Genomic DNA, 25,629 nt, shown 5'->3' on the forward strand with positions numbered 1-25,629 from the left:
CCTCCTATTCCGCGCAGCAGCCTGTAAGCCGTGGAAGGGCCGGGACCACCTTTGTTTTCTTCTCCGCAGCAAACCAAGGTTGCAAGCCCAGATGTGTAGTGGCTAATCAACATGGATGGACGAGTGAAGTGGTTGGGTAGGAAAAAGAACAGCAGTGACAAATGGCAAGCGAAGCAGTCGGGAGTGGTGGGGAGTGGACAGCTGGATTCTGCTGGTTACCTCTTGCACAGCAGTGTTCTGAGTTTTCTAGAGAAGCCAGATATCTGGATTTTCATATGAAACCACCAACTTTTTGTTCTTCACCTCTATTTAAAGTTTTTAAAACACTGTACTAGATTCTTCTCATGAACCACTTCTACTTACACTCGAAAGTTCTAGTATCTGGGACAAACTAATAACAACAGTCAACTCCAACCAAGCCAAATGTGCCAGGCACTGTTTTAGACACTGCTCGTGTATTCAATCCTCAAAGCAGCCCTAGGAGACATATCACGATGACCCCTCATTGTCCATGTGAGGAAAATGAACCTCTGAGATGTTTCCCAAAGCCACACAGAATAATTGTGGGACCAGGATCCAATCCAGGCAGTCTGACTCCAGAGCTGGTGCTCATGACCTCTGCATCCTACAAACCAGAGAAGCAGGCATCCACAGGCAAGCAGGTGCACAGGGGCAGGGACCGGGCCAGATCTCCTCTGACCAAGGGTTCTGGTTGAAATGAACACCCTTTGAGGGGTTTCCCTAAGCAGCGAGGGTGGGCACTGCCTCTTTCTTACTCCTGCTGCTGTGTTCCCAAGGTAGTGACCATCGTCCTAGTTTCCCACAGCCTAGTGTGCTGGCTCCTGTAGCATGGGTCCTGGATTTCTCATTTTTTAACCAAGTATTATTAGAATTTTATTAAAAATAGTTCTTGAATTGTAAAGGTTTTTAAAAACACAGTAAAATCATTGGCTGTCAAAATTTAAAAATATATGTAATTTGTTTTTAGGACTCAATGCTCAGAAATATCTCTATTTTGATGATTTTTATGGTCACCCTCCCAGTGCCCACCAGCCACCATTGGTTGAATAAAAGAATTTATTCAAAAGTGTTCATTAAAATGTCGAGAGTTGTTGAATGTATTGGAACAGTGTTCCATTAAGGTGAAGGCAATGTTTTTGAGATGCCTTTGTATCATGCTTTTGGGTCTTTGGGATGAGTGTTACTGTTTTTAAATTTTTTAGAAAAAGAAGCACAAGCTAAAAAAAATTAACTTCCACGTATGTTTTCTGAGACAGCATTACTGAAAATTTTCTTTTAAATTTTGAAATATATGTTCAGAAAAGACCTATTATAACAGCTTTACTGAGACATAAATTACATCAGCATTGCTTTTTAAAAAATTGTACAAAAAGAAAACCAAAGAGACTACCTACCCCCATACTGTGTAAAAAAAAAGGCTTTTGTGGATATTTTTATATGTGAAATCGTGTGGACTTCTAGAAATATTGTTTCTAGCATAATTCCATATTTGTAAATTAATTTATAATGTGAACTGGGGCAATATTCTTTTTCCCAAGAAAGCACACTGCATGCTGCAAATTATGTGAAATAAACTTTTAAGTGGTACATCTTCTTGCCACTTAAAAAAAAAAAAAAAACTTATACCCCAGAAAGGCCATGCTGTAGGAGTAAGGACCCAACTAAAGCATAATGTATAATAATTTAAAGAAAAATATGAATATACTAAGTGATTACATAGGAAATCTCAGCACAGAAATGGAAGTATAAAACATTAATTGAAATTCTACACGAGGAAAGTACGAAATCTGAAATGAAAAGGGCACTGAGTGGGTGTAATAGCAGATCAGACCCTACAAAAAGAAAGGGGTTGAATGAAGGTGAAAACAGTCAACAGAAACTATTAAGACTAAAAAGAACAGAGGAAAAAAGGATTTTAAAAAATGAACAGAACCTCAGTTGTTTGTGGGACAATATCAAGTTGTATAATATATATGTAATTGGATGCTTAGAAGTGCCAAAAAACAAACGTGAAAAAATAATGTCCAAAAATTTCCCAAATTTGGTTAAAAACAACAAATTACAGAAATGAGAAATTTAAATTCAAAGAAAATCACACTTAGCCACATCATAGTCACACTGCTGAAAACGAAAGATACACAAAAAAAAGAAAATAAAAATAACTACAGAAAAAAGACATTACCTTCAGTACCTATATAATAAAAGCTGAGGTCAGAAGACAGCAGAACCATATCTTTAAAGTGTGAAAGAAAAAATCTATCAACCCAGAATTCTATACATAGTAAGATAGATATTTTCATGTAAAATAAAGCTAAGAGAATTCCTCTTCTATGGACTTATACTATAAAAAATGCTAAGGGAAAGAAAGCAATTCCAGGTGGAAATTCAGATATATAGGAAGGCATAAAGTAGGCTGGTAATAGTAAATACGTAGGTAACTGTATTGGTTTACTATTGCTTCATAAACAAATCACCACAATATTAGTGGTTTAAAACAACAGAAATTGGTTATCTTACAGTACTGCAGCTCAGAACTCTGACTCTGGCCTCACTAGGTAAAATCAAGATATTGGCAGGGCTATGTTCCTTTCTGGAGGCCCTTGAAGAGAATCCATTTCCTTGCCTTTTCCATTTTCTAGAGGCTGACCACTTTCCTTGGTTCAAGGGCCCCTTCCTCCACCTTCAAAGCATGCAATGGCAGATTAAGTCCTTCTCAAATTGCATCACACTGACTTCCCCTTCTGTCTCTTCTACTTTTAAGAACCCTTGTAATTACATCTGGTCAACCTGAATAATTGTCCTATCTGAAGGTCAGATGATTGGCAACATTAATTTCCCTTTGCTATAATAACATAGCATATTTGCAAGCTAGGGAGTTGAAGACATAAACATCTTTAGGTGTTATTCTACCTACCACATAACTTTAAAGTTTTTCTTCCTCTTTTGTTAAATGCTTTAAAAAACAACTTGTCATTTAAGCAAATATAACAACATATTGTTATATGATAGATAATTTTCTATAATATTTTATCATATCTATTTATCATATCATATTTTTCTATCATTTTGTATGTTGGGGTTTCTATCATGCAAAAAATATATATGGCAATAGCACAAAGGACAGGGGAAAGAGGAAAATGGAACTATATTTTGCAAGGTTTATAAATTTTATGTAAAATGCTACCATATAAATTCTAAACAGGGTAAGTTGAGGATGCTTACTGTAAGTCATAGAGCAACCACTAAAAAAGTAAAATAAATAAAAAGAGGAATGGGTAAGAAGTAAATAGTGAAAGTAAAATGGAATACCAAAAAAAATATTGAATTAGCATAAAGAAAGTAAAAAAGGCACAAACAAAAAGCAGATATTAAAAAATAGGGAAAGAAAGCAAGATGGTAGACTTAAACTCCAAAACTAGTAATAATTACAATAACTGTAATTAGACTAATCAGTCAATTTAAAGGAAGAGAATGTCAGATTGGATTAAAAAAAAAAAAGACAAACTATATGATGTCTATGAGAGTTGGGCTTTAAATAAGAAGACACAGACTTAAAGGAATTGAAAGTACATACTGTGCAGAAAAGCATAAAAAACTGTAGCAATATACATATCTATATCTATATATATCACACAAAGTACATATATATATGTATGTCTATGAACACACAAGTAGAGGGTAAAAAAGGAGTTTTACCAGAATAAAGAGAAAATTTCAAAATGATAGAAGAGACAATTCATGAGGAAGATAAAATCATCCTAAATATATATGCACCTGTAACAGTTGTAAATTCTTTTATGAATCCTCAAAAGAAAAAGATTATCTTTTTTTTTTAAATACAGCAATGATTTATTCTGAAATGGCCATTTAATTTCTATTGAGACACAGCTCATGCTCATTAATAAAATAAAGTTTTTGAACTAATCCATTCCTGTGGATGTGAGACCCTTTTGAATGAACAGTGTCAGTGAGGGACGACTCAGGTTGAGTTTCCACCCTATTGCTGGGTCTTATATAAATGAAGACACAGGAAAAGGGAGCTCTGCCATTTTTAATCCTGCCATGTCAAAGACGACTCAAGGATCGCTAGCAGCCAAAGATTAACCTCAAAGCCCCAAGACGTGGGGCCCAGGGAGAAGCTCAAGACTGAAGAGACACGCCCTATGCCTGGTTGCCCACAGCTGAGCTCATGCTACATTCTGCAGGAGAAGGCAGAGACCTTGGCAGAGATCAGTGGCCATCTTGCTTCACCATGTGACAAGATACCGGGATCACCATTAGCTGATTTTGATGAGAAGGCATCTCACAGCTGATGCCTTAATTTGGACAATTCATAGCCTTGGAAATACATGGGTTTTTTTTCTGAAATAAAACTCCCATTAAAAAGCCCACCCATTTCTGGTACTTTGCATCAATAACCCTGTGGCAAACTAAGACACAGCACCTAATAACAGCTTCAAAATAACTTGAAACAAAAACTGGCACAAATAAACGGTAAAATAGACAAAACCCACAATCCTTGTTGGAGATTTTAATATACCTCTCTCAGTAAATGGAAAGGAGACAAAGAAACCAGGAAAAACACAGAGGAACTGAAAAACACCATCAGTTAACTTGATCTATTTGGCATTTAATAGACTACCCCCAATGATTGAGAATACTCATTCATTCCAAGTCCACCAGACAATTCACCAATAAAGTCTATATGCTAGGCCTTAAAAGAAGTCTTAATAAATTTCAAAAGATTAAAATCTTAAGAGTGTTTTTTAATATAATGAATTAAATTAGAAATTAATAATTAGAAGATATTATGAAAATTCCCAAATCTTTACAAATTAACCAACATGCCACTAAATAATCCAAGGTCAAAGAAATCACAAGAGAAATTAGAAATTATTTTTAACTGCATGATAATGAAAATGCCTATCAAAATATGTGGGATATAAAGAATAAAAAAGAAAAAAAAATATGTGGGATATGCCTAACTCAGGACTTTGAAAGAAATTTACAACTTTATGCTTATATTGGAAAAGTAGAAAAGTTTAAAATCTGTCACCTGATTTTGAAATCAGGATGAAAGAAGCAAATAAAACAAAATAAACAGAAAGAAGGAAATAATAAAGAGTATCCATGATATAGACAACAGAGAAAATAAAACTCAAAGTTGGTTCTACTAAAAGATAAAAAATAAAGAGAAAACACAAATTACCAATATCAGGAGTGAAAAGGTGATATCACAAGAGATCTCACAGACGTTAACAGGATAACATTAATAGGATAAAGATTGTTATGAATTAAATTTTTGCCGAAACAGTTGACAACTTGGATAAAATGAACAAATTTAAAAACCTGAATTACTAAAACCTATGCATAAGAAGCAGAAAATCTGAAAAACCCTATATCTTTTAAAGATATTGAGTTAATAAAACATCTTCCCACAAAGAAAATTCTAGGCATAGATGGTTTCACTGGTGAATCATATCAAATATTTAAAGAAGGAATAATGCCAATTTAATACTAAGTCTTTCAGAAAAACAGAGGGGGATAGAATAATTCTCAAGTTATTTTATATGAACAGTATAAACCTGTACCACAAACCTGGCAAAGACATTACAAAGAAAAGAAAGTTATAGGCCAATATTCCAAATGAATATAGGAAAAAAACTTAACAACAACAAAAAAAATGTAATCCATCACAGCCCTGGAGATTTATCCTAGGAATGCAAAGATGTATCATTAAAAAATAAGTCAATGTAATTCCCCCAACGACAAAACAAAAAAGAAAAACTATATACAATCACCTCAATAACATGCTGAAAAAACATATAACAAATTTCAAAACCCATTCATGTTAAAAACCACAACAAAAATAACTCTTAGCAAACTAGGAATAGAAGGAAACTTCCTGAGTCTTATACCTAGCATCATACTTAATGTGACATATTAAATGTTTCTCTGCTAAGCAAGGGAAGAAGAAAATGATGTCTGCTTTCTTACCACCTCTATTCAGCACTGCAATTCAACATTGTACCGGAGGATCTAGCCAGTAGAATAAGGGAAGAAATAGAAATAAAAGTCATAACATTTAGAAATACAGAAGGAAATCTGTCTTTATTCACAAACAATATGATGATAAATATAGAAAATCCTCAGAAATCACACCTTGCCTCCCCAAAAAAGTCAAGTTTCTAGAGCTATAAGTGAATTGAATAACTGTGCAGCACACAATGTCAATAATAAAAATTGTTTTTGTATATACTAGCAAACAATTGGATAGTGAAATTTTTATAAAGGACCATTCAATAGCATTAAAATATAAAATATATAGCAATAAATGTTAAAAAAATATAGTAACTCTGTACTGAGAACTATATAAAACATTGCTTAAAGAAGTCAAATGGATGAGTAAGCTATCAATTTCCCCAAAATTATCTATAGATTCAATATAATCCTAATGTCTATATATTTTTTAATTAGAAACTGACAAGCTGACTTGAAAATTTACACAAAAATGCAAAGACCATAAACTAAAACAGTAGTGAAAGAAAGAAGTACGAAGTGGGAGAATTTACATTACCTGATTTTAAGACTTCCTACAAAACTACAGTAACCCACACAAGACGATGGCTTAGGGAGAGATCAACAGATCAATGGAACAAAATTGGTCCACATATTAGCAGTCAACTAATTTTCAACAAGGCATTCCAATGAAGAGAGTCTTTTCAACAAACAGAACTGAAATAACTGGATAGGGAAGTGGCTTTGGCCCAACGGATAGGGTTTCTGCCTACCACATGGGAGGTCCAAGGTTCAAACCCAGGGCCTCCTGACCTGTGTGATGAGCTGGCCCACATGCAGTCTTGGTATGCACAAGGAGTGCCCTGCCACACAGGGGTGTCCCCTGCATAGGAGAGCCCCACGCGCAAGGAGTGTGCCCTGTAAAGAAAGCTACCCAGTGCGAAAAAAAGTACAGCCTGCCCAGGAATGGTGCCACACACACGGAGAGCTGACACAGCAAGATGACGCAGCAAGATAACACAACAAAACGAGAAACAGATTCCAGGTGCCACTGACAAGAATACAAATGGACACAGAAAAACACACAGCAAATGGACACAGAAAGCAGACAATGGAGGGGGCGGGGGAGGCAGGGAAGGGGAGAGAAATAAATACATAAATAAATCTTTAAAAAAAATAAAGAATTAACTGGATGAACACATGGAAAAAATTACCCTCTCAGTCTTTACCTAATTCATACATAACAATTAATTTGAGATGGACTGCAGATTGAAACGGAAGAGCAAAATTTATAATGTTGCTAGAAAAAAATCAGAATATCTTTGTGACCTTGGGGCAGGTAAATATTCCTTGAGATGCAAAAAACCTTAACTACAAATGATTTTAAAATGATATATTGCACTTCACCAACATTAAAAATGTTCAACAAAAAACAATGCTAAAAAGAACATGAAAAATCAAACCACAGCATGGACAAAGTCACAATACACATATCTGAAAAAGAACTTTTATCCAGACTATATCAATAACTCCTACAAATAAATAATAAAAAGACCAATAACCCAAGCATTTCTTTCTGGCTCATTTCAAAAAGCTATGCTTTGGGAAGAGAGGTGGGAGGCTCTAAATCTGGATGATGCACAGATTTATAAATTTATTTAAATGTATATAAAAACTTTATTGGCTCAAAGAAAATTAATTTCGGGGACTGGCAATCTCATCACTATGGGGTAACTGTGCTTACACATGGCATTGCCTAGCAACAGGAGGAGCACACAAATCCCAGCACTGAGGTGCAATGAATCACTCACTGGTTACTGCTTACAAATGGTAATTTGATGGGAAGATACTCACATCTGGTTCCATCTGGAACAAGACTTCAGAGAATTCTACAGACTAGAATTGAGAGAATCAGCAGGTACATCACCAAGAGCCATGCTCCAGAACAAAGGAGACTAATACATGCTTTTGTTAAGACCAAACAACCAAAAATATGGTTTCGATAGGCTTGTTTTTGTGACATTTTGTTTTGGCTGTGCTTCAACTTCTACGGCTTCAAATACAGGTAATAAAGGTCACAAACGTAAGGTCAACCTGGCAAATAAACAATGGGATAATCATGGATGAATGAAACCACTTCAGAAGCCCTCAAGAAAATATCATCCGATTTGCCCTAGCATCCACATGTTACTTCAAGCTCAGTGTTTTTGAATCAAGGTATAAAAAAAAGAGTTCACATACGAGCGAGATCTATGTCTGGATCGCCTGTTGTTGGGGTCCGCCTGGTTCTTTTCCTTTTGTCTCCTTAATACAGCTTCCCACTGAGGCGCTGAATCAACCATATCATTCTCCTGCCTTATTCTGAAACAAAAACCCATTCATTTCAAGTTAACATCCACAAGTTATGGTGCCCTGTTCTTATGTTCATCCTAAACTTGCTTTTAGTAGTCAAGAAGAAAAAAATTTATTAAAATCACTGAATGTTAAGAATGTATTAACTGGATTAATATACTCATAAGTACATAAAAATATTACAATATGCATACATAAAATACATAGGTAAACACTACTTTTCTGACTTCCACCTTTGGCTTAAAATTTTCTAAGAAAAAGACATGTGTCAAACAAAAACTCATTTAAAACATATTTAAGTTTTAAGGATTAAAGAAACAGTGGTGTCTGCTAAGAGCTCATCCTAAATCATGAAATAAAATCATTTTAATAAAATGTGCTAATTAAATAGCAATAATAATTTGACTTTGGAATGTTCTTAAAAATTACAAATGCTAATTGTCAAAGGTTTCATTGAAGATAGGTGCCAGATATAATTCCCACTTTTTAATGGAAACCTATAAGTACTAAAAGTTAAATAGGTGGTGGAACGCGTCAGCAGCTGAGCAGTTACACACCGTTCTGATGGTGACTGTTCACGTGGTCAAGAGCAAATGAGGGGGAAGCGGACTTGGCCCAGTGGTTAGGGCATCCGTCTACCACATGGGAGGTCCGCAGTTCAAACCCCGGGCCTCCTTGATCCGTGTGGAGCTGGCCCATGTGCAGTGCTGATGCGCGCAGGGAGTGCCCTGCCATGCAGGGGTGTCCCCCGCGTGGGGAGCCCCATGCGCAGGGAGTGCACCCCATAAAGAGCCGCCCAGTGCAAAGGAAGGTGCAGCCTGCCCAGGAATGGCGCCGCACACGCAGAGGGCTGGCACAACAAGATGATGCAACAACAAAGACACACAGATTTCTGTGCCGCTAACAACAGAAGCGGACAAGAACATGCAGCAAATGGACACAGAAAACAGACAACTGGGGGTGAGGAGAGAAATAAATAAAATAAATCTTAAAAAAAAAAAAAGAATCCTGATTTTTAAAAAAAAAGAGCAAATGAGGACTGTGAATTCAATGTCCCCAGAGGCCAGGCAGAGAATATGAAGGAGGGACTGAAGAGCATAGGCATTTGGCAAATGGACTCATAGGTCAGGTTACCAAATCCTCTCATTTAAAAAAAAATAATCCAGGAATCTGGAGTTATTAACTCTACCAATTTTCAAGGAATGGCAATTAATTCCAAATTTTAAGACACTGTATAGACCTAATAAAACCCATCCATGGATCATGCTCAGCCTGTAGAAGTTTTGGACTTCTAATGTATCAAATCTTTCTAATAAGGAGGGGAAGGTTGGGGGAAGGAGGGTCAGGTTTCATGTAACTAATTAAAGCAAGTACTTTCTTAATGTGTAAATACTGCCTCCGATGTACTGCAATGACTCTGTGGAGCTGTGAGTATTCCTTGCAAAAACCATCAAACACTTGTTATTTAAATAGTTAACTTTTAATTTATGTAAGTTCTTCAGAAAGCCACCCCAGAGAGTTCATTTAACAAGCTGGTGCTCCCAGGGTGTGGGAGAGCAGCGAGGTATCACTAGTCATCAGGGGAGTATTGTGACTGAATACGCATAACTGCTTCAAGACAAAAATGAAAAGAATACAAGCCTGGAGTCATTTCTCTCTCTGAACATAATTCTTAGATGCCTATTACAGCAATTAGTATGGACGGTGGTATGGATACTTAGATTTGTTTACAAATGCAAGTCAATGAATGGGTAACAAATATTCATTACACATTTAACTAAAACAGATAATATAAAGCAAATTTAGATTGAAAAGAACACTACCTCAAGAAGATACTACATAAATCTCTCTTGATTAAAGGGGAATTGTGTTAAGGAAAAAATTATCTGTGATACTTACAAGCCTTTGAATTGTGTATCTTTCCTCACTAAACCCTGCACTTCTAATAGGCTATTATTTGAAGATTAACAAACTACAGTTATGGTATTTTTCATAGATTTAAGAACATAGTTCCCTCTCTCATGGCATGTAAGAGGAAAAAAAATGAACACATTCATTGGACTTACCCAGGACAACTAACAAGGAAATGATGATGGAGAACAACCATTCAAGAAACAGAGAGTGTCTGCAACTGCAAGCAAGATAGTCCCATCCATCTGCCCCATGGGCTCTAAGGCCCCTCTCAATTAGAGGTGGAGTGAGCATCACCATTTTAGAATCCTCAGGATTAGGGAGTAAACAATGGACTAGAGTAGCCTTACTGTTATTCTCCTATAGACTTATTATTCTAGCAGTGGAAGAACTTTTATCCTTGATGTGGAGGCAGTGGCCACTGGAGGTTCTGAGGGGAGAGAGAGGGAAAAATAGGTGTAATATGGGGGCATTTTCAGGACATTAGAACTGTTCTGAATGATGCTGCAATGACAGATACAGGCCAGGCCATAATACATCTTGTCATAATTTACAAAATTGTGCAAGAGAGAGTTTAAACTATAACGTAAACTATAATGTACACATCGCCACTGTGGGAGGGCTACAGAGTGGGGCATGTGGGAATCCCCTACATTTTTTATGTAACATTTATGTAATCTATGCAGCTTTTTAAAAAAATAAAAATACATCTTTTAAAAAAAAATTGTTTATTATATGAAAAAAATGGAACACATACTGCTATAGTTAGAAATATATCATGTTAGAAATATCTGAAAAAAAATGAGAAGGTATACTTTCTGAGGTCATAATTATTAATCTCTCTCTGAAACAAACTATTCCCTTTGAAAACATCATATATATATAAGTTCTTCATGGTCAGAACCTATAAGCCATTCTATGGATCATGTGACAGTCAGTAACCTCCCAGGTGACAGAGAAGCAGTCTTGCACATTCCTAGGAGAGTGTTCCAGGGTTAGTTAAAAACAGTCAATGGGAAGGTAGTGGCTGGCAAGGTACCCCTACCTTCCCACACCTTGGACTCCCTGGTCCAAAAGTCAGACATAAAATCCATGTCTCCTAACTCCTAACCTTAAGTCTTTTTAGACGACAGCTTCCATTCTGAATTAAGTTGCTGCACAGTTTATAGTTTGTGGGCAGCACTGAATTTTACAATATTAATTTTTTTTTTTTTCTTAAATTAGGAAGCCAGGATCTTTAACTTTTTTGAGCAGTCAAACTTAAGGGAAAGGCTGAGGTCTGACCTATGCAAACACACACTTTTCCCAAAACACAGACAAATGAAAGGAAGCACAATTAGTGCTTTTATTTCTCTTCTCCTTTGTGGAATTTCGCTAGTTACCTTTATACTCAGACATTACTCTGATGTTAAAAAATGAAAACACCTGAGACATAAGTACACTCATTTCCTGTGCCTTGTTTGTAATAAGGACTAAATGAGAATGAATTTCTGACTGTGGGATGCACCTTTAACATTATTTTTTAATGGAATAGTCTTAAAATGAGGAGCTGCTGCCTATAGGGAACAGTATCAGTTAACACCACGTGATGTGCAAAGACAGATGCCCTCTGCTGGTGATACTGCTTCATAAATATTCTAACAAGGTGCATTAAAAATGGAAAGCCCACTGAAGAGTCACAATAGAAGTACATTTCCCTGAGTAATGGGTGGTGTGGCTGCCCTAGTCCATAATGAAGTTTGAAATTACACCCTTACAAAAGGCCTCTGCTTAATGGTCCCTCATTACAAGCATCAAAGTGTCATTTCTTCTTCCATTGCTGAAATGCTCCCCAAACCCTGGCACTACAAGGAAAGGAAAAATCCTGGGCCAAGAAGCAAGAATATTGTAGGACTCAGACTTTAAGAGACAGAAATTAAGAATCCTGTTTATAAATAAATGAAGAAATCTTTACATGAAAAAGAAATGCCTCCTATGAGTCTGCCCTTTAAGGCGCATTTATTCATAACTGTGGAATGTACAAGTGTTGGTTTTTGCTCAATTTCCTGATGTGTTTTAATTTTGATGTGGGGATTTACATTATGAAGAATTAAAACACTACAAGCACTAAACTAGCATAGTACCTTTTAAAAAGCCAAAATGTGGGAAGCAGACTTGGCCCATTGGATAGGGAGTCCGTCTACCACACGGGAGGTCCGTGGTTCAAACCCTGGGCCTCCTTGACCCATGTGTAGTTGGCCCATGTGCAGTGCTGATTCGCGCAAGGAGTGCCGTGCCATGCAGGGGTGTCCCCCGCCACGTAGGGGAACCCCATGCACAAGGAGTGTGCCCCATAAGGAGAGCCGCCCAGCGTGAAAGAAAGTGCAGCCCACCCAGGAATGGTGCCGCACACACAGAGAGCTGACACAACAAGATGACGCAACAAAAAGACACAGATTCCCAATGCTGCTGATAAGGATAGTAGCGTTCACAGAAGAACACACAGCGAATGGACACAGAGAGCAGACAAGTGGGGGGGGGGGGGGAAGAGGAGAGAAATAAAAAATAAATCTTAAAAAAAAAAAAAGCCAAAATGTGCCTTTACCTCAGAGATGATCATGGAAGTCTGAAGGAGGCAAAAGTCCATTGTACTTTATATTGGGAATTGATTCATTTTCATACTACATTTAAAGGTGGAGCTCAAAAACGCTAAATGTTTCTTTCCTATATCCTCCAATCCATTAAGTCTACATTTACCACGTTTATTTTATTTCCTACCTACAACTTGGCGGGCCAAAAAGTGGGACAAGAAGGTGATCAAATAAAGCTTTTTGTTCTTTTAATGAACATATAAGGGAGAAAACTGCTTTAGAATAAAGCATATTCAAACAACATTTGGAATAGGAGATTTCTAATATATTTACTCTAAGTCTCACCAGACTTCAATGGTCCACTTTTTCCGACTATCCAGGCAATTTAGATTTTAACTACATTTGACATGTAATTAAAGTTTGCAAAAGGTTTTGAAGATGAAATGCTTTATCATTTAATAACAATAAAGAAGATAATGACTATTCCTAGTGTCTTCCTTCCTGTGTCTTCCCAATCACAGTTCTGCCGTTTCTGCAAAATTCTTCACAATTTCAAAAGAATTGCCTTATAAATCCCTATGGGTTTTACTTTTGTCTTTTCCCTTTACTCAAGAAGTATTTTTTCCTAAAATGACTTTTCTATATACCAATTCTTAACTCAGTTCTCATTCATTGAAAGACCATGTTGAATGTTGAACTTGAGAAATCTTACAGAGCAAAAGTAAAATAAAGCTTCCAGATAAAGTGAGGAAAACAAGTTGCTCCTGTGTAGTCCCAGCTCAGCCACTAGCTGAGACCTGGGGCAAATCACCTATCTTCTCAGTCAGGACTCAGTTTCCTCATCTACAAAATTATTGCAAAGATCCTTTCTCGCTCTAAAACTCTAGTTGTGTTTTTGTTTCCAAACCAGTCAGACATCTTGAAGCAAACCTCTACTTTTCAGCTATAGCATAATGTTTCAGACAATTGCTTCCTATGGCCACTTTACTGCTAAAATTAAATCTGTAGTTCCCAACTGATTGTGAACTTGTGTTTCTCACTGGCTGCACTCATTTTTGGATCACTTGCTATACAACAATCCTCACTTTTTTCAGTAGTTTTTCTTCCCTAGGGAAATTTATGCTGGTTTCAGGCATCTGTCAACATACTCCCTTAATACCAGTCAGCAAAAATTCATTTGCTTTTCCCACCTTCCCCCACCATCAATAAATTATTCTTATTTGCTCTTATAGGCACTTCTGTCTCTTCCATTTATTCCTCATGCTCCCACCAATTGTACATTGGTGCAATTTCCCTTTCAAACTTTCCTTCTGTTTTCATCCTTTTTAACCTGTTTGCCCTTACTTAATAATCTGACAGCATTTCTAGTTGCTGAGGCTTTGCATTTCCACAGCAACTTTGATGATGCTCTGGAAGCCCTAAATCAGTCATATCAAATGTCTAAGTCCTGATATGTCCTATTAAGTGGAAATCAGAAACTCTTGCATCTGTAACATGGTGAACACTGTCTGTATCTACTTTATATGAATTATCCTCTCCACACCAACAATTATTACCTTGTTTGCAGCTCCTAAATCAGGGGCAGAGAAGTAGGGAATACTTTCAAGGAAAGAGCTACCTATTTTCAGACAATGTAGAAGATATATCTACTGGTTTAAATTTGCTACCATCCAAAACAGTTTTTCCTAGAGTACAGAGGACAATAAATTTCTTTTGTACCATTCTAACAACAACAAAAGCCTACCAAGGGAAGCAGATTTTGGCTCAACTGATAAAAGAGTGTCTGCCTACCACATGGGAGGTCCAGAGTTCAAACCCAGGGCCTCCTTGACCCATGTGGAGCTGGCCCATGCACAGTGCCGATGTGCACAAGGAGTGCCGTGCCATGCAGGGGTGTCCCCTTGTGTAGGGGAGCCCCACGCACAAGGAGTGTGCCCTGTAAAGGAGAGCCACCTGGCACAAAGAAAGCACAGTCTGCCCAGGAGTGGCACCCCCCCCACACACAGAGTCAATGCAGCAAGATGACATAACCAAAAGAGACACAGATTCCCCGTGCCACAGACAAGAATCCAAGCAGACAGAGAAGAACACACATAGCGAATGGGCATAGAGAGCAGATCATGGGTGGGGGGAAGAGGTGAGAGAAATAAATTAAAAATAAATAAATTTGAAAAAAAAAACAAAACCCCTACCAAAATCGTGATCTTTTAGATTTGTTCTGCCTAAATGTATCATCCCTGTTAGTTGCAGTGCCATATTTCTGCCACAAAGAACAACCTCTATTATTTTAAAGAAAAATAATACATAGAACAACTTCTTTTAAAGAAAAATAATATAAAAGACTTTATGGAACAGGATTAAAATATAAAAACTATCTTAATTTCTTACTCAGATATAGTTCCTAAAAGGCAGGAACAAACTCTTAACATTTGTGGCAAAAACAAATTCATATTAGAAACAGTGATCTCTCTTTTGTTAAAGGGATCTGGGTACTGTTTTAAAGACACTACAGGGGCTTCAGATAATACGGAGCATTGCTAAAAGTTCTTGATAATCTAATAGTACCTGCCTTCTATGCAGAGCTCTTTATCCTTTTGGAAGCACATCCCTTATCTCCCAGATTTTGACAAACCTCTTGTGATGGAGGCAGGGCAGGTATTATTCCACTTTGCACGCGAGATTCAGAGGGTAAAGGGACCCTGTTCATGGCCACAGAGGTTTTCAAAACAGTGTTAAATCCATAACACAATCTCCCTAATTCTTTGTCCTACTCTGCTGTACATACACTGCCTCTCATACATAACCTGTGTGTTTATAAAATAAAAGTTACCGAAGAAAATTAGGCCAATTTACTTTAGTCCTGGCTCCTACCCTGAGCATCTCTCATTTCTTTTGCTCTTTTAATCCTCACCAGGCCCCAGAGTTACTTCTACTTTTATGTTAATGCAAAAAAACACCAGACTACTACTCAGATCTCCTATTCCCCGCCCCTCAAATCTCCCACTTCAGAATCCTAAGAGCCTAGCAACACATCAAAGTTAATGAATGACAAGCGAACCACAGATTCACCCTGCAGAATGCTCAAAGGACTGCTGATTTTCATCTGTAGCACAAAAGATATTTTGCAGACTGGTTTCTGAACGTGAAGGATGTTTTATTAAGCTAAAGGTACTTTCAGGGAAAGCTAGTTAACAAAGGATTTCTCTCTGATAAGTCTACTTCTCCTAAGTGACCTTGAGCAAGTCCAGGCAATGGCCCAGGGGCTCAAACCTCCAGTGGTGAGCTGGCCAACTCTTCTGATCTCAGGCACAAGTTTCAAAATTCTAATTAATGAAGACTAATACAATCTAATGCTAACTCACAAATCTGTAGAGCAAGACATGTAACCTCTAAAGAAAATTTAAGCATTTTAGTTTTTAATGCTACTGTCAATTGAAATGCCAATATCATTTCCCAATACTGATCTATCCTTTACCATTTAGATATTAATAAATACTTCATTATGTTTTAGGGGTTGTACAGAACCACTTAAGAATCTGATAAAAGTTAGAGATCCTATAGCCAGGAAAATATACACCTGGAAAAATATGCACAGTTTTATACTCAATTTCATGGGATTATCAGACCTGGGGAGCTTACCCATGTGTCAGAGGTTAAGAATGCCTGATATAAAAATAATCAAATGTGGAAGTTGGAGAAGGTGGGAGAATGGGAAACAGGGCTAAAGGAAAAGTGGAAAGAGCTGGGAAATGGGTGGAGGAGGGATGGGGCAGCAGGCATAGAGGCAGTATCGCCAAACTTGGTAAAAAAACAGCATGATTCTATACTCCAAAATACTTTCTTAGAATTTAATTTATTCTTCATAGTAATTCATCCAGAAAATAGATAATAGAAAATGGGTTATTATACACCGCATTTTAAAAATGAGAAAACTAAGATCCAGATTGGTTAAACGAGTTGCTCAAGGTCAAAGAGCACATGGCAGAATCAAGACCCTAACCCAAATCCTTGGGGTATTTTGTTACACATCATTGGTTCCTAAGCAGATACAGAATTCTAAGACAGGAGAAAGGAAGAAAGCATGGGAAAGAAGCTAAGAATAGATGAGACCAGGTGAAGAAAAATAATATAAAGAGTGAAAAGGGAGGCAAGATAACAGAAAAATGAGGAAAATAAGTAGAGAAACTAAGGGGAAAAATAAGGACTTTCTGTTTTCTTAGCTATTATAACAAGAAACTGTTTCCCAACTTCTAGCTGATTATAGAAATGGAACAAAAAATTACCTTCTCAGTCCTCAAAACCTAAAAAATTGGAAGATATTCATTCAGATTATCAAAACAGTAGAGAAAGAACTAAAGTGGAAAAAGGGGTAAGGCAAGAAATAAACAATGCCTCAAAAATAGGAGGAAGGTAAAGCCTTCTGGTGTTCTGGGAAACGGCTGTGGAATGAAACCCGACAATTAACACACTAACAAAAGAACCTGCACACGTCTGGCCTGGTTAGCTCTGGACCCAAAGATGACAGGGAGGTGCAGTGCTCATTTACAGTTATAATTTTCTAAAATTAAAACAAAACAACAATCTCTGTTTCTAATACTAGCCTTCTAGAGTTGGTGTGGATTTTGATATATTTTAATGGTTGTGCAAAACCACTGCTACTGTTTTGGACAAAGTTGATTTATAAACATTGCTTGATTAACTTTGTTTCTCTTCGACAAAATGAGAGGTATTTAAATTGTTATATCCATGGAAACAGCAAAGCAGCTTAAGATCCAAAGGGTAGACTTCTTAAAAAAACAAAACAAACATTATCCCCACAGAGTGGTCTCAAACCCAGCTGGAAAGACTTCCTGCACACTAAAACAAAAACAAAAAATAAACAGGAAACAAAACACAAAAAAACAAAAAACCCAGCCAAACAGGGAGGCAAAGGGAAGAACATCTCAAAGATCACACACAATCTCCATAAAGTAAATTTCTGTCTAAACTTCCACCAGACACTTGTCATGGGCTTTGAAAACAGTTTCCAGTAGTTCCCCTTCTCCCCAGGCACAAGCTCCTGTCCACGAGAGGAAGGGAGGTGGGAAAGTAGGGTGTGCCTGGGTGCAGGCTCTCGTTTAAGTGTCTGAAGTATCCTTAGAAACTTTGCAGCTATAAAGTGGAACATCATATATACGATTCTGATTGCTGCATTCAAGGGTTACCAGAATTCTTTAGTAAAAGCACAAAGGACAGTGCTGACCACTAGGCTGGATCACCATCAGCAAGATAAAGAGGGACAGAGAAGGTGAAGAGATTCATCCTCTCTCCAAAGAAGTGCCTTGTGCACAAGTAGGAAGACAGGCATCTGGAGACAGAAGACATGGTGAGACTGTTAGCAGAGCTACAGTTCAGGTATTCAGAGCTAAGTGTCCTGAAGTAGAAGGTAGAATTTTCTGGCAAAATTTAAAAAGCTAATAAGGGAACTCAAACAGATACTTGTACACCTATGTTCATAGCAGCTTTATGCAGAAGAGCCAAAAGGTAGAAACAACCCAAGAGTTCATCAACAGATGAATGGATAAAACAAAATATCATATATCCATTCAATGAAATATCATTCAGTCATAAAAAGGAAGTCCTGATACATGCTACAACATGGATATACCTTGAAAACATGTAAGTAAAATAAGTCAGACACAAATGGATATTGTATGATTCCACATAGATGAAATATCTAGAATAAGCAAATTCATAGTGACATAAAGTAGATTAAAACTTATCAGGGTTGGGGCAAGGAGGAATGGGAAGCATGGGGGATTGATCAGGTACCCATTTGGACATGTTTCTGGTCACGTCTGCATTCAGTAGGTGTGGGCCCATTGTAAATTAAATCTCTTCAAGATGTTACTTCAGTTAAGGTGTGGCCTAATGGAATCAGGGTGGGCATGAATCCAGATGACTGGAGTCCTTTATAAGCAGAGTGAGTCTGACAGAAAGAGAAGTCACAGGGAACAGCCAGAAGCTAGAAGTCAACAACACCCAGAAGAGAAAGGAGAAGACACTGCCTCGTGCAGTGCCATGTGAAGGAAAAGCCAAGGAACTCCAAAGATTGCTGGCGAGCCAGAAGACACCAGCCCTGGGAGAAAGCAAGCCTCCTGGCCTCTGAAACTCTGAGTCAATACATTCCTGTCTTAAGTCAACTCTTTGTATGGTATTTATTTTAGCAGTTAGGAAGTTAAAACAAGGAATTAGTGCTTAATGGGTAAAGAGTCAGTTCTGGGTGATGAAAAAATTTTGGTAATGGATTGTGCTGATGCTAGCCTAACACTGTAAATGTAATCAATGACACTGACTTGTACATTCAAAATGGGTAAAGTGGAAATTATATATATGATATATATATAAAACCATTTTTTAAAGGCTAATGATGGGATAGAAGGGTTTGCAGTAGCATAGCATAGTGGATGAAGAGCACCAGAGCAGCACAATGTCTTTTTTTTTTTACTGCACATTGTCACCCACTGCACTAGAATTTGGGGAGGGAGGGGAGGGTTCATTGATTAGAACTAGAAAACCTATTTCTTCCCCTGTCCCCTTTTTGCTGTGCTAGCTAGACTCTAGACCTCCTCTTTTGCAAACATAGGCAAGCTATGTAACCCTAGGACAATATTTCTACAGGTAAAATAAAATAATTCCAAAAGCCCCTTGGACCCTTTACATGAAATGTGTCAGGGTATATTTTGAAAGCTATTTCTCATTATTAGTCTTATCAAAGTGCATTAGCATTTAAGTATTCAGAACTATCCTCGTTTTGAAATATACTTCCTACACAGTCCAAAGAAAGCCAATCTAAAGAATTGTTTAGGTGTAGAGGAACGACACTCTTGCGGAAGGAAATACCTATATGAAATAATACTGAAGCCAGGGCAGATAGATCAGCAAAGAGCTATTTAAGATTTGTTGGCAAACTTTAAATGGTGTTTCATTTTTTAAAAAATTATTTAATAATTGCTGTTTTGTTTTTAGAAGATACTGGGGATTGAAACTCAGATCTCGTACATGGGAAGCAGGCACTCAACCACTGAGCTATACCCCTCCCCTGATGTTTCATTTTTAACAGCAGATATCACTGTAAATACTTTTTTTTTTTTAAAGATTTATTTTATTTATTTCTCCCCCTCCCCCCTTGTCTGCTCTCTGTGTCCATTTGCTATGTATTATTCTGTGTCCGCTGGCATTCTTGTCACGTGGCATCGGGAAACTGTGTCACTTTTTTTTGTTGTTGCATCATCTTGCTGCTTCAGCTCTCCATGTGTATGGCAGCACTCCTGGGCAGGCTGCGCTTTTTTTGCACAGGGCAGCTCTCCTTGTAGGGTGTACTCCTTGCACGTGGGGTACCCCTATGCAGGGGACACCCCTGCATGGCCCGGCACTCCTTGTGAGCAGCAGCACTGCACATGGGCCAGCTCACCACACAGGTCAGGAGGCCCTGGATATTGAACCCTGGGCTCTCCATGTGGTAGGTAGACGCTCTATCAATTGAGCCACTTCCCTGTAAATACTTCTGACCCCAATAGATGCTGCTTTTAAATGGGCTACCTTCTGAGCACAACTTAGAATAGTCCAAGAAACACAGAAGTAGATTTATGATGACACTGGCTTGACTGATAAGTACAACATTCACGTAGAGAAAAACATGTGGTTTTTTTGCCTTGTTTTACACTGATTTTGCAAAAATACTGAATTTTAGAAGAAGAAGAAGACACCAAAGGGAGCTCTACCTCCCACACTAGGGTTTTTTACAGATGAAGAAACTGAAATCTTTTTCTTGAGAAAGGTGCCGTAACACATTGAGATCTCACATATATCTAATATGATTGTAGCCCCCCCCGCCAAAGACTTCACCTACAAAGCTTTACTAAGGAAATGGTCCACTCTTACAATGCAATCTAGGCTATTACCATGCATGCTTTGTATCTAGAGGGGGAAGAAGATTCAATTTGTTCCAAGCACTTAAGAAGGCCCGAGGTCTCTGTAGATTATCTGTGTAGTCCAATCTCCTCCATATACAGAAAAGAAAAAGAAGACACAGAAAAGTAAACAGCTTAGAACAGGGCTTCCCAAAGTAGCACTACTGATGTCTGGACCAGATACTTCTTTACTGGGGGAGGGGGAGCCTGTCCGATGCTTTGTTGGGCATTTAACATCATCTTTGGTCTCTACTTATTACATGTTAAGAGCATCCCTTCCCCCTAAATTGTGACAATCAAAAATATCTGTGCACAATGCCAAATGTCCTAGGAAGAGATGGAGTGCAAGGGCAAGGACAAAATTCTCCCTAGTCAAGAACCACTGGGTTAGAAATAGTCACAACTGGTAGGTAACCAAATCTCTCCAGTTCCCAATCTGATCCCTTTTCATTGAGCACATGAACACTTAATGTTTTCAAATAAGTGTTTTGAAACTAGAGGAAACTGATTAATCATTAAGCCATCACCCATGCTAATTACATGTTAAATGATGTTATTAGCAAGCTCTTAAAAATGAGTCTTACAGATATGAATTGACTGTATTTATCCTTCTCTATGTGCCTGACATGAAAAAAAGCATATATTTGCATATACTTATAGGTGAGGCTGAAACTATGGAATCATGAAACAATGAGACTCATTTCTGGCTGGACAAAATATAGTAAAGTCATGTTAAATAACATGTGAGGGAGCAATCTCTTCACAAATGGTAAACCTCCTTACCACCCTTAGACAAAGTTACTACCTTGTGCTAAATACAGGTTCTTTTCTTTTTTTTTTTTTAAATAAGAAGGGATCTCATTGTCAAATTGTTTAGTCACCCCATAATAAGAAAACGCAATCCAAAGAGCTGAGGTTTCCTAAACTAGTGCTTCAAAATAGTGCCAGATTCCTCCTTAAACTCTGATGAGAAAATCAGGCTTAAAAATACATAGGAAACTGAGCTCACCGCCCATTTGCAGGGCAAGGGTGATCTGCAACACACCTTTCTTTTTTTTTAACCCGGGAAAGGAGATACTTTTGGAAAAATGACAATTAAAACCACAGTATCAGGAAAAAAAATACAAAGGACACACAGCTTCTAACACCATTGGCAGCCTCTGATTTCAGAGTTCCAATTAACTATGATATTCAGATATTACCTGTTTCTCTTTTTCCGGTGTTCTCTATTAGAGTTTTCTGATTCACTACCACTGCTCGTGTTACAGCGTGAGCGTGATCTGAAGACAAAACGAGAAGAGCAAAAGAAAAAACACACATTTATGACAAACGAAACGTTTCGGAAAGACTCACGTTGGTTCTTTGGAATTAATTTTGCAGTTAAATTACTAAGCAAAATATAAATAGCTTTATTATCCCTCTCCCAGTCAGTGTTTCTCAATTCAGTCAGACATATGACTGAGTCTACAGCTCAGGGAAACAGCAAAGCAAGGCAAACGTGAAAGCAGATTAAGACAAACATCACCATGTTTGACCACAAAATCAATCACTTTGAACAAAGCTCTGATGGAATAAATACAAATGCAAATCCTTGTCTCCCCTCCCCAACTCCTACCCCCAGTTAAAAGTGGAGTTTATTTGCCCTCTCCTTGAATACGGATTTGTCTTGTGACTTATTTTACTAATAGAATGTGGTGGGACACTGCTAGTTCCACGACTAGCCCTGAGCGGGATTGGCAGCTTCTGCTTCTTCCCAGCCACTGTCTAAACAGACCATGTAAAGAAAGAGGTCCCCATCCTCCTGCCATTCTGCCAAAATACCACACATGGGAGAGCCTCAGGTGAGCCCCCAACAAGACTGGCTCAAGAACCACCTACTCGATTGAGAGAATTACATGAGATCTAAATGGTGTTTGTTGTTTTAAGCCACCAAGTGTTGGGGTGATTTTAGATAATCAAGACAGCTTCTCTGAGATACAAAGGAGCAGGAAAAAAGAAATCTAAGGATATGACAGAATGGAAGACAGAACCAGTTGAAGCCCAAGCTGGCTTTTAAAAGACAGTTTAAAAAAAAAAAAGAAAAGAAAAAGACTTAGAATACTCTTAAAGCAGGCACTAATAAAACAAGAAAGTATTCCCCACTCTTGCCTCAACTCTGGTACTGCTAATCTGCTAATCATTCCTCCTTCTCCCTAACCCCACCTCCTTTTTTTTTTTTTTTTACCTCCTCCTTTGCTTTAAATCTGAATCTTCACCACTGTTATGGGCTTTCCTGTGGGAGACAAATAGATGAAGAAATGTTTAAAGAAAGAGAAAGTTATCAGTTGGCTAAGGAAAGCACAGCAAAATGAGTTTCACTTCAGTTAATGCACATCTGTTACACATTCAGTCATTCACCAAACATTTAAGTACACAAGTATGTCAAGACCTAAACTGCCAGAAATATAATGTGATACCAACTGATGCAGTCTCTGGCCTCAGGAAGCCAGCATTCTAGTGGGGCTGCAAACAGTCTAGAAATAATGAGAAATAACTTTTAGCATATGCCCACTAAATCCCATTCATCCAGTGATACCATCAGCCTATAGTTCCTAGGTCTGCAATATGCCAAACCAAGTTCTGCCATAATCTGACTCATATCTAACAACCCATTTGAAATCTGCCTCCCTTAAGGCCCCATACCAAACCTTCAAGTCCTATTGGTTTTAGCTTGTAATGGCTCTCAAAACCCTTCACGCCCTTCTGTCTCCACATCACCACTCTAGTCCAAGCTCCCACTCTATACTGCACCAGGACTTCTACGACAGGCTGTTGCTTGGTCTCTCCAATTCTACTATGCCCTCTTCTACCACTTCTCAACACAAAAGTCATCTTTACACAGAGCAAATCTGATCACATTATTACATTACTGGTCTAGAACCGAAATCCTGACTAAGGCCTGGGTGGATAAGGTCGGCCCCAATCTCTAGGTTTAATTTTTTTTTAGGATGCACTGGAGACTAAACCCAGGACCTCCCATGTGGGAAGCAGGCACTCAACCACTTGAGCCACATGCACTCCCATATATGCAAATTTTGGTGTGTATTTAAATATGTGCAATTTTCCCTAAGGAATTAATCTACCATTTCATCAGATTCTCCAGGGTTCTATGACAGAAAAAGGTTAAGGGTCACTGTTCTAGACGCAGCCAGAATTTGGTAGCAAATTCATTTCGTAACTGGCAAAACAGAAAATTTTGATATCTTTTGAAAAATATGATAGCACTCATAGCAAACCATAATTCCCTATAATTAATTTTAAGTCTGGAGACTCTCCCATACTGATGACAAATCTTGGTTTTAAATGGCAAAGTTAATGCAGCTATATAGGGATCTGTGCCATGCGGCAAGGCAAATAAGAATGAAGATAAAGCAAGACTGGCAAAGACAGGGGCATTCATAATGGAAAAAAAAGAGAAGAATGTGATTTAGCTCTGTTATGCCAACATGGTCTTCTCGAAATACACATGCCTAATAAACCTTTTAAGTGACACATAGAACCAGACAGAAGGCTCTATGACTGCTCAAGCAAAAAGATTCTCTTACTGGTAAATCAAAATAATCTATCCCCTTGACTGTGACCATGAAAAGGACCCTGTGTTTATCACCACAATTACTTCTCTATGTTTCTCAGGAAGCAGGCAGAAAATGTATCTCAATGTCATTAAGCTGGGATTTGAGAATGTATATGCTCTAAACTATTTGGAGCAATTAATTTCAGGGGAAAATCATATAAATTGTAGTATATTTTAGCAAATCTTTTAAAATTTGTTTTCATATGTATTAAAACCAATTTTGTCTACTCAACATGTGTAATTATTTTATTTAAGGAGTGCTAACAAATTGCACTCATTTTTTTTTTTAAAGATTTATTTTATTTATTTATTTCTCTCCCCTTCCCCCCCACCCTGGTTGTCTGTTCTCTGTGTCTATTTGCTGCGTCGTCGTCTTTGTCCACTTCTGTTGTTGTCAGCGACATGGGAATCTCTGTTTCTTTTTGTTGCACCATCTTGTTGTGTCAGCTCTCCGTGTGTGTGGCGCCATTCCTGGGCAGGCTGCACTTTCTTTTGCACTAGGCAGCTCTCCTTATGGGGCACACTCCTTGCGCATGGGGCTCCCCTAAGCAGGGGACACCCCTGCGTGGCACGGCACTCCTGCGCACATCAGCACTGCGTGTGGGCCAGCTCCACACGGGTCAAGGAGGCCCGGGGTTTGAACCGCAGACCTCCCATGTGGCAGACGGATGCCCTAACCACTGGGTCAAGTCCGCTTCCCTGCACTAATTTTTAAGGATGAAAAACCTATAAACTATTTAATAAACACAGTATCAAGTTTCTAACATATTTAGTACTCCCGTCCCAGGCCCGTAACATACATACACACATAAATACATGTTAAAGTATTTTGTAGTGGTGTTGCTTTGGCTCTAACTGTTGTCCAAGTTGAACCAATTGTTGGTATTCCCAAGGAGAAAGCCCACTTAGGCCCCTGAGTAGGGACAGAGTACAGGTTATCTTTTGCCCTGCCTTATTTAAATGAGGTTTCATTATCCCTGCCTTTTTCAGATATGTGGAATTTGAATGTCAGGTAGACCTGGATTCAAATCCCAGATGTGCCTCAAAAGCAAGCTACTGTAATATCCCTGAGCCTCAATCTTCTCCCTTGAGAAAGTGAGATAATAATGCTGGCTAGGCATTTTCCATTGGTACTCAGCCCCTCACTGATCTATCCATGCATAATTTCCCCTGTACTGCCAAGACGGGAGGT

General features: G+C 38.1%; 1 protein-coding gene across 7 annotated transcripts in view; it reads right to left on the reverse strand.

Moving 5' to 3' along the window:
* The window catches only part of EPB41L4A (erythrocyte membrane protein band 4.1 like 4A), a 266,210-nt gene that overhangs the window by 21,198 nt on the left and 219,383 nt on the right, over positions 1 to 25,629 (reverse strand). For all 7 annotated transcript variants that reach the window (XM_071209359.1, XM_004452449.4, XM_071209364.1 and 4 more), the window contains 3 exons: positions 23,049 to 23,096; positions 22,027 to 22,104; positions 8,281 to 8,400 (listed from right to left, as the gene is read on the reverse strand). In XM_071209359.1, the coding sequence (XP_071065460.1) occupies positions 8,281 to 8,400; positions 22,027 to 22,104; positions 23,049 to 23,096 (246 nt within the window). The remainder of the gene's footprint in view (positions 1 to 8,280; positions 8,401 to 22,026; positions 22,105 to 23,048; positions 23,097 to 25,629) is intronic.

Source organism: Dasypus novemcinctus, chromosome 2 (assembly GCF_030445035.2).
Source record: "Dasypus novemcinctus isolate mDasNov1 chromosome 2, mDasNov1.1.hap2, whole genome shotgun sequence".
Taxonomy (NCBI): Eukaryota; Metazoa; Chordata; class Mammalia; order Cingulata; family Dasypodidae; genus Dasypus; species Dasypus novemcinctus.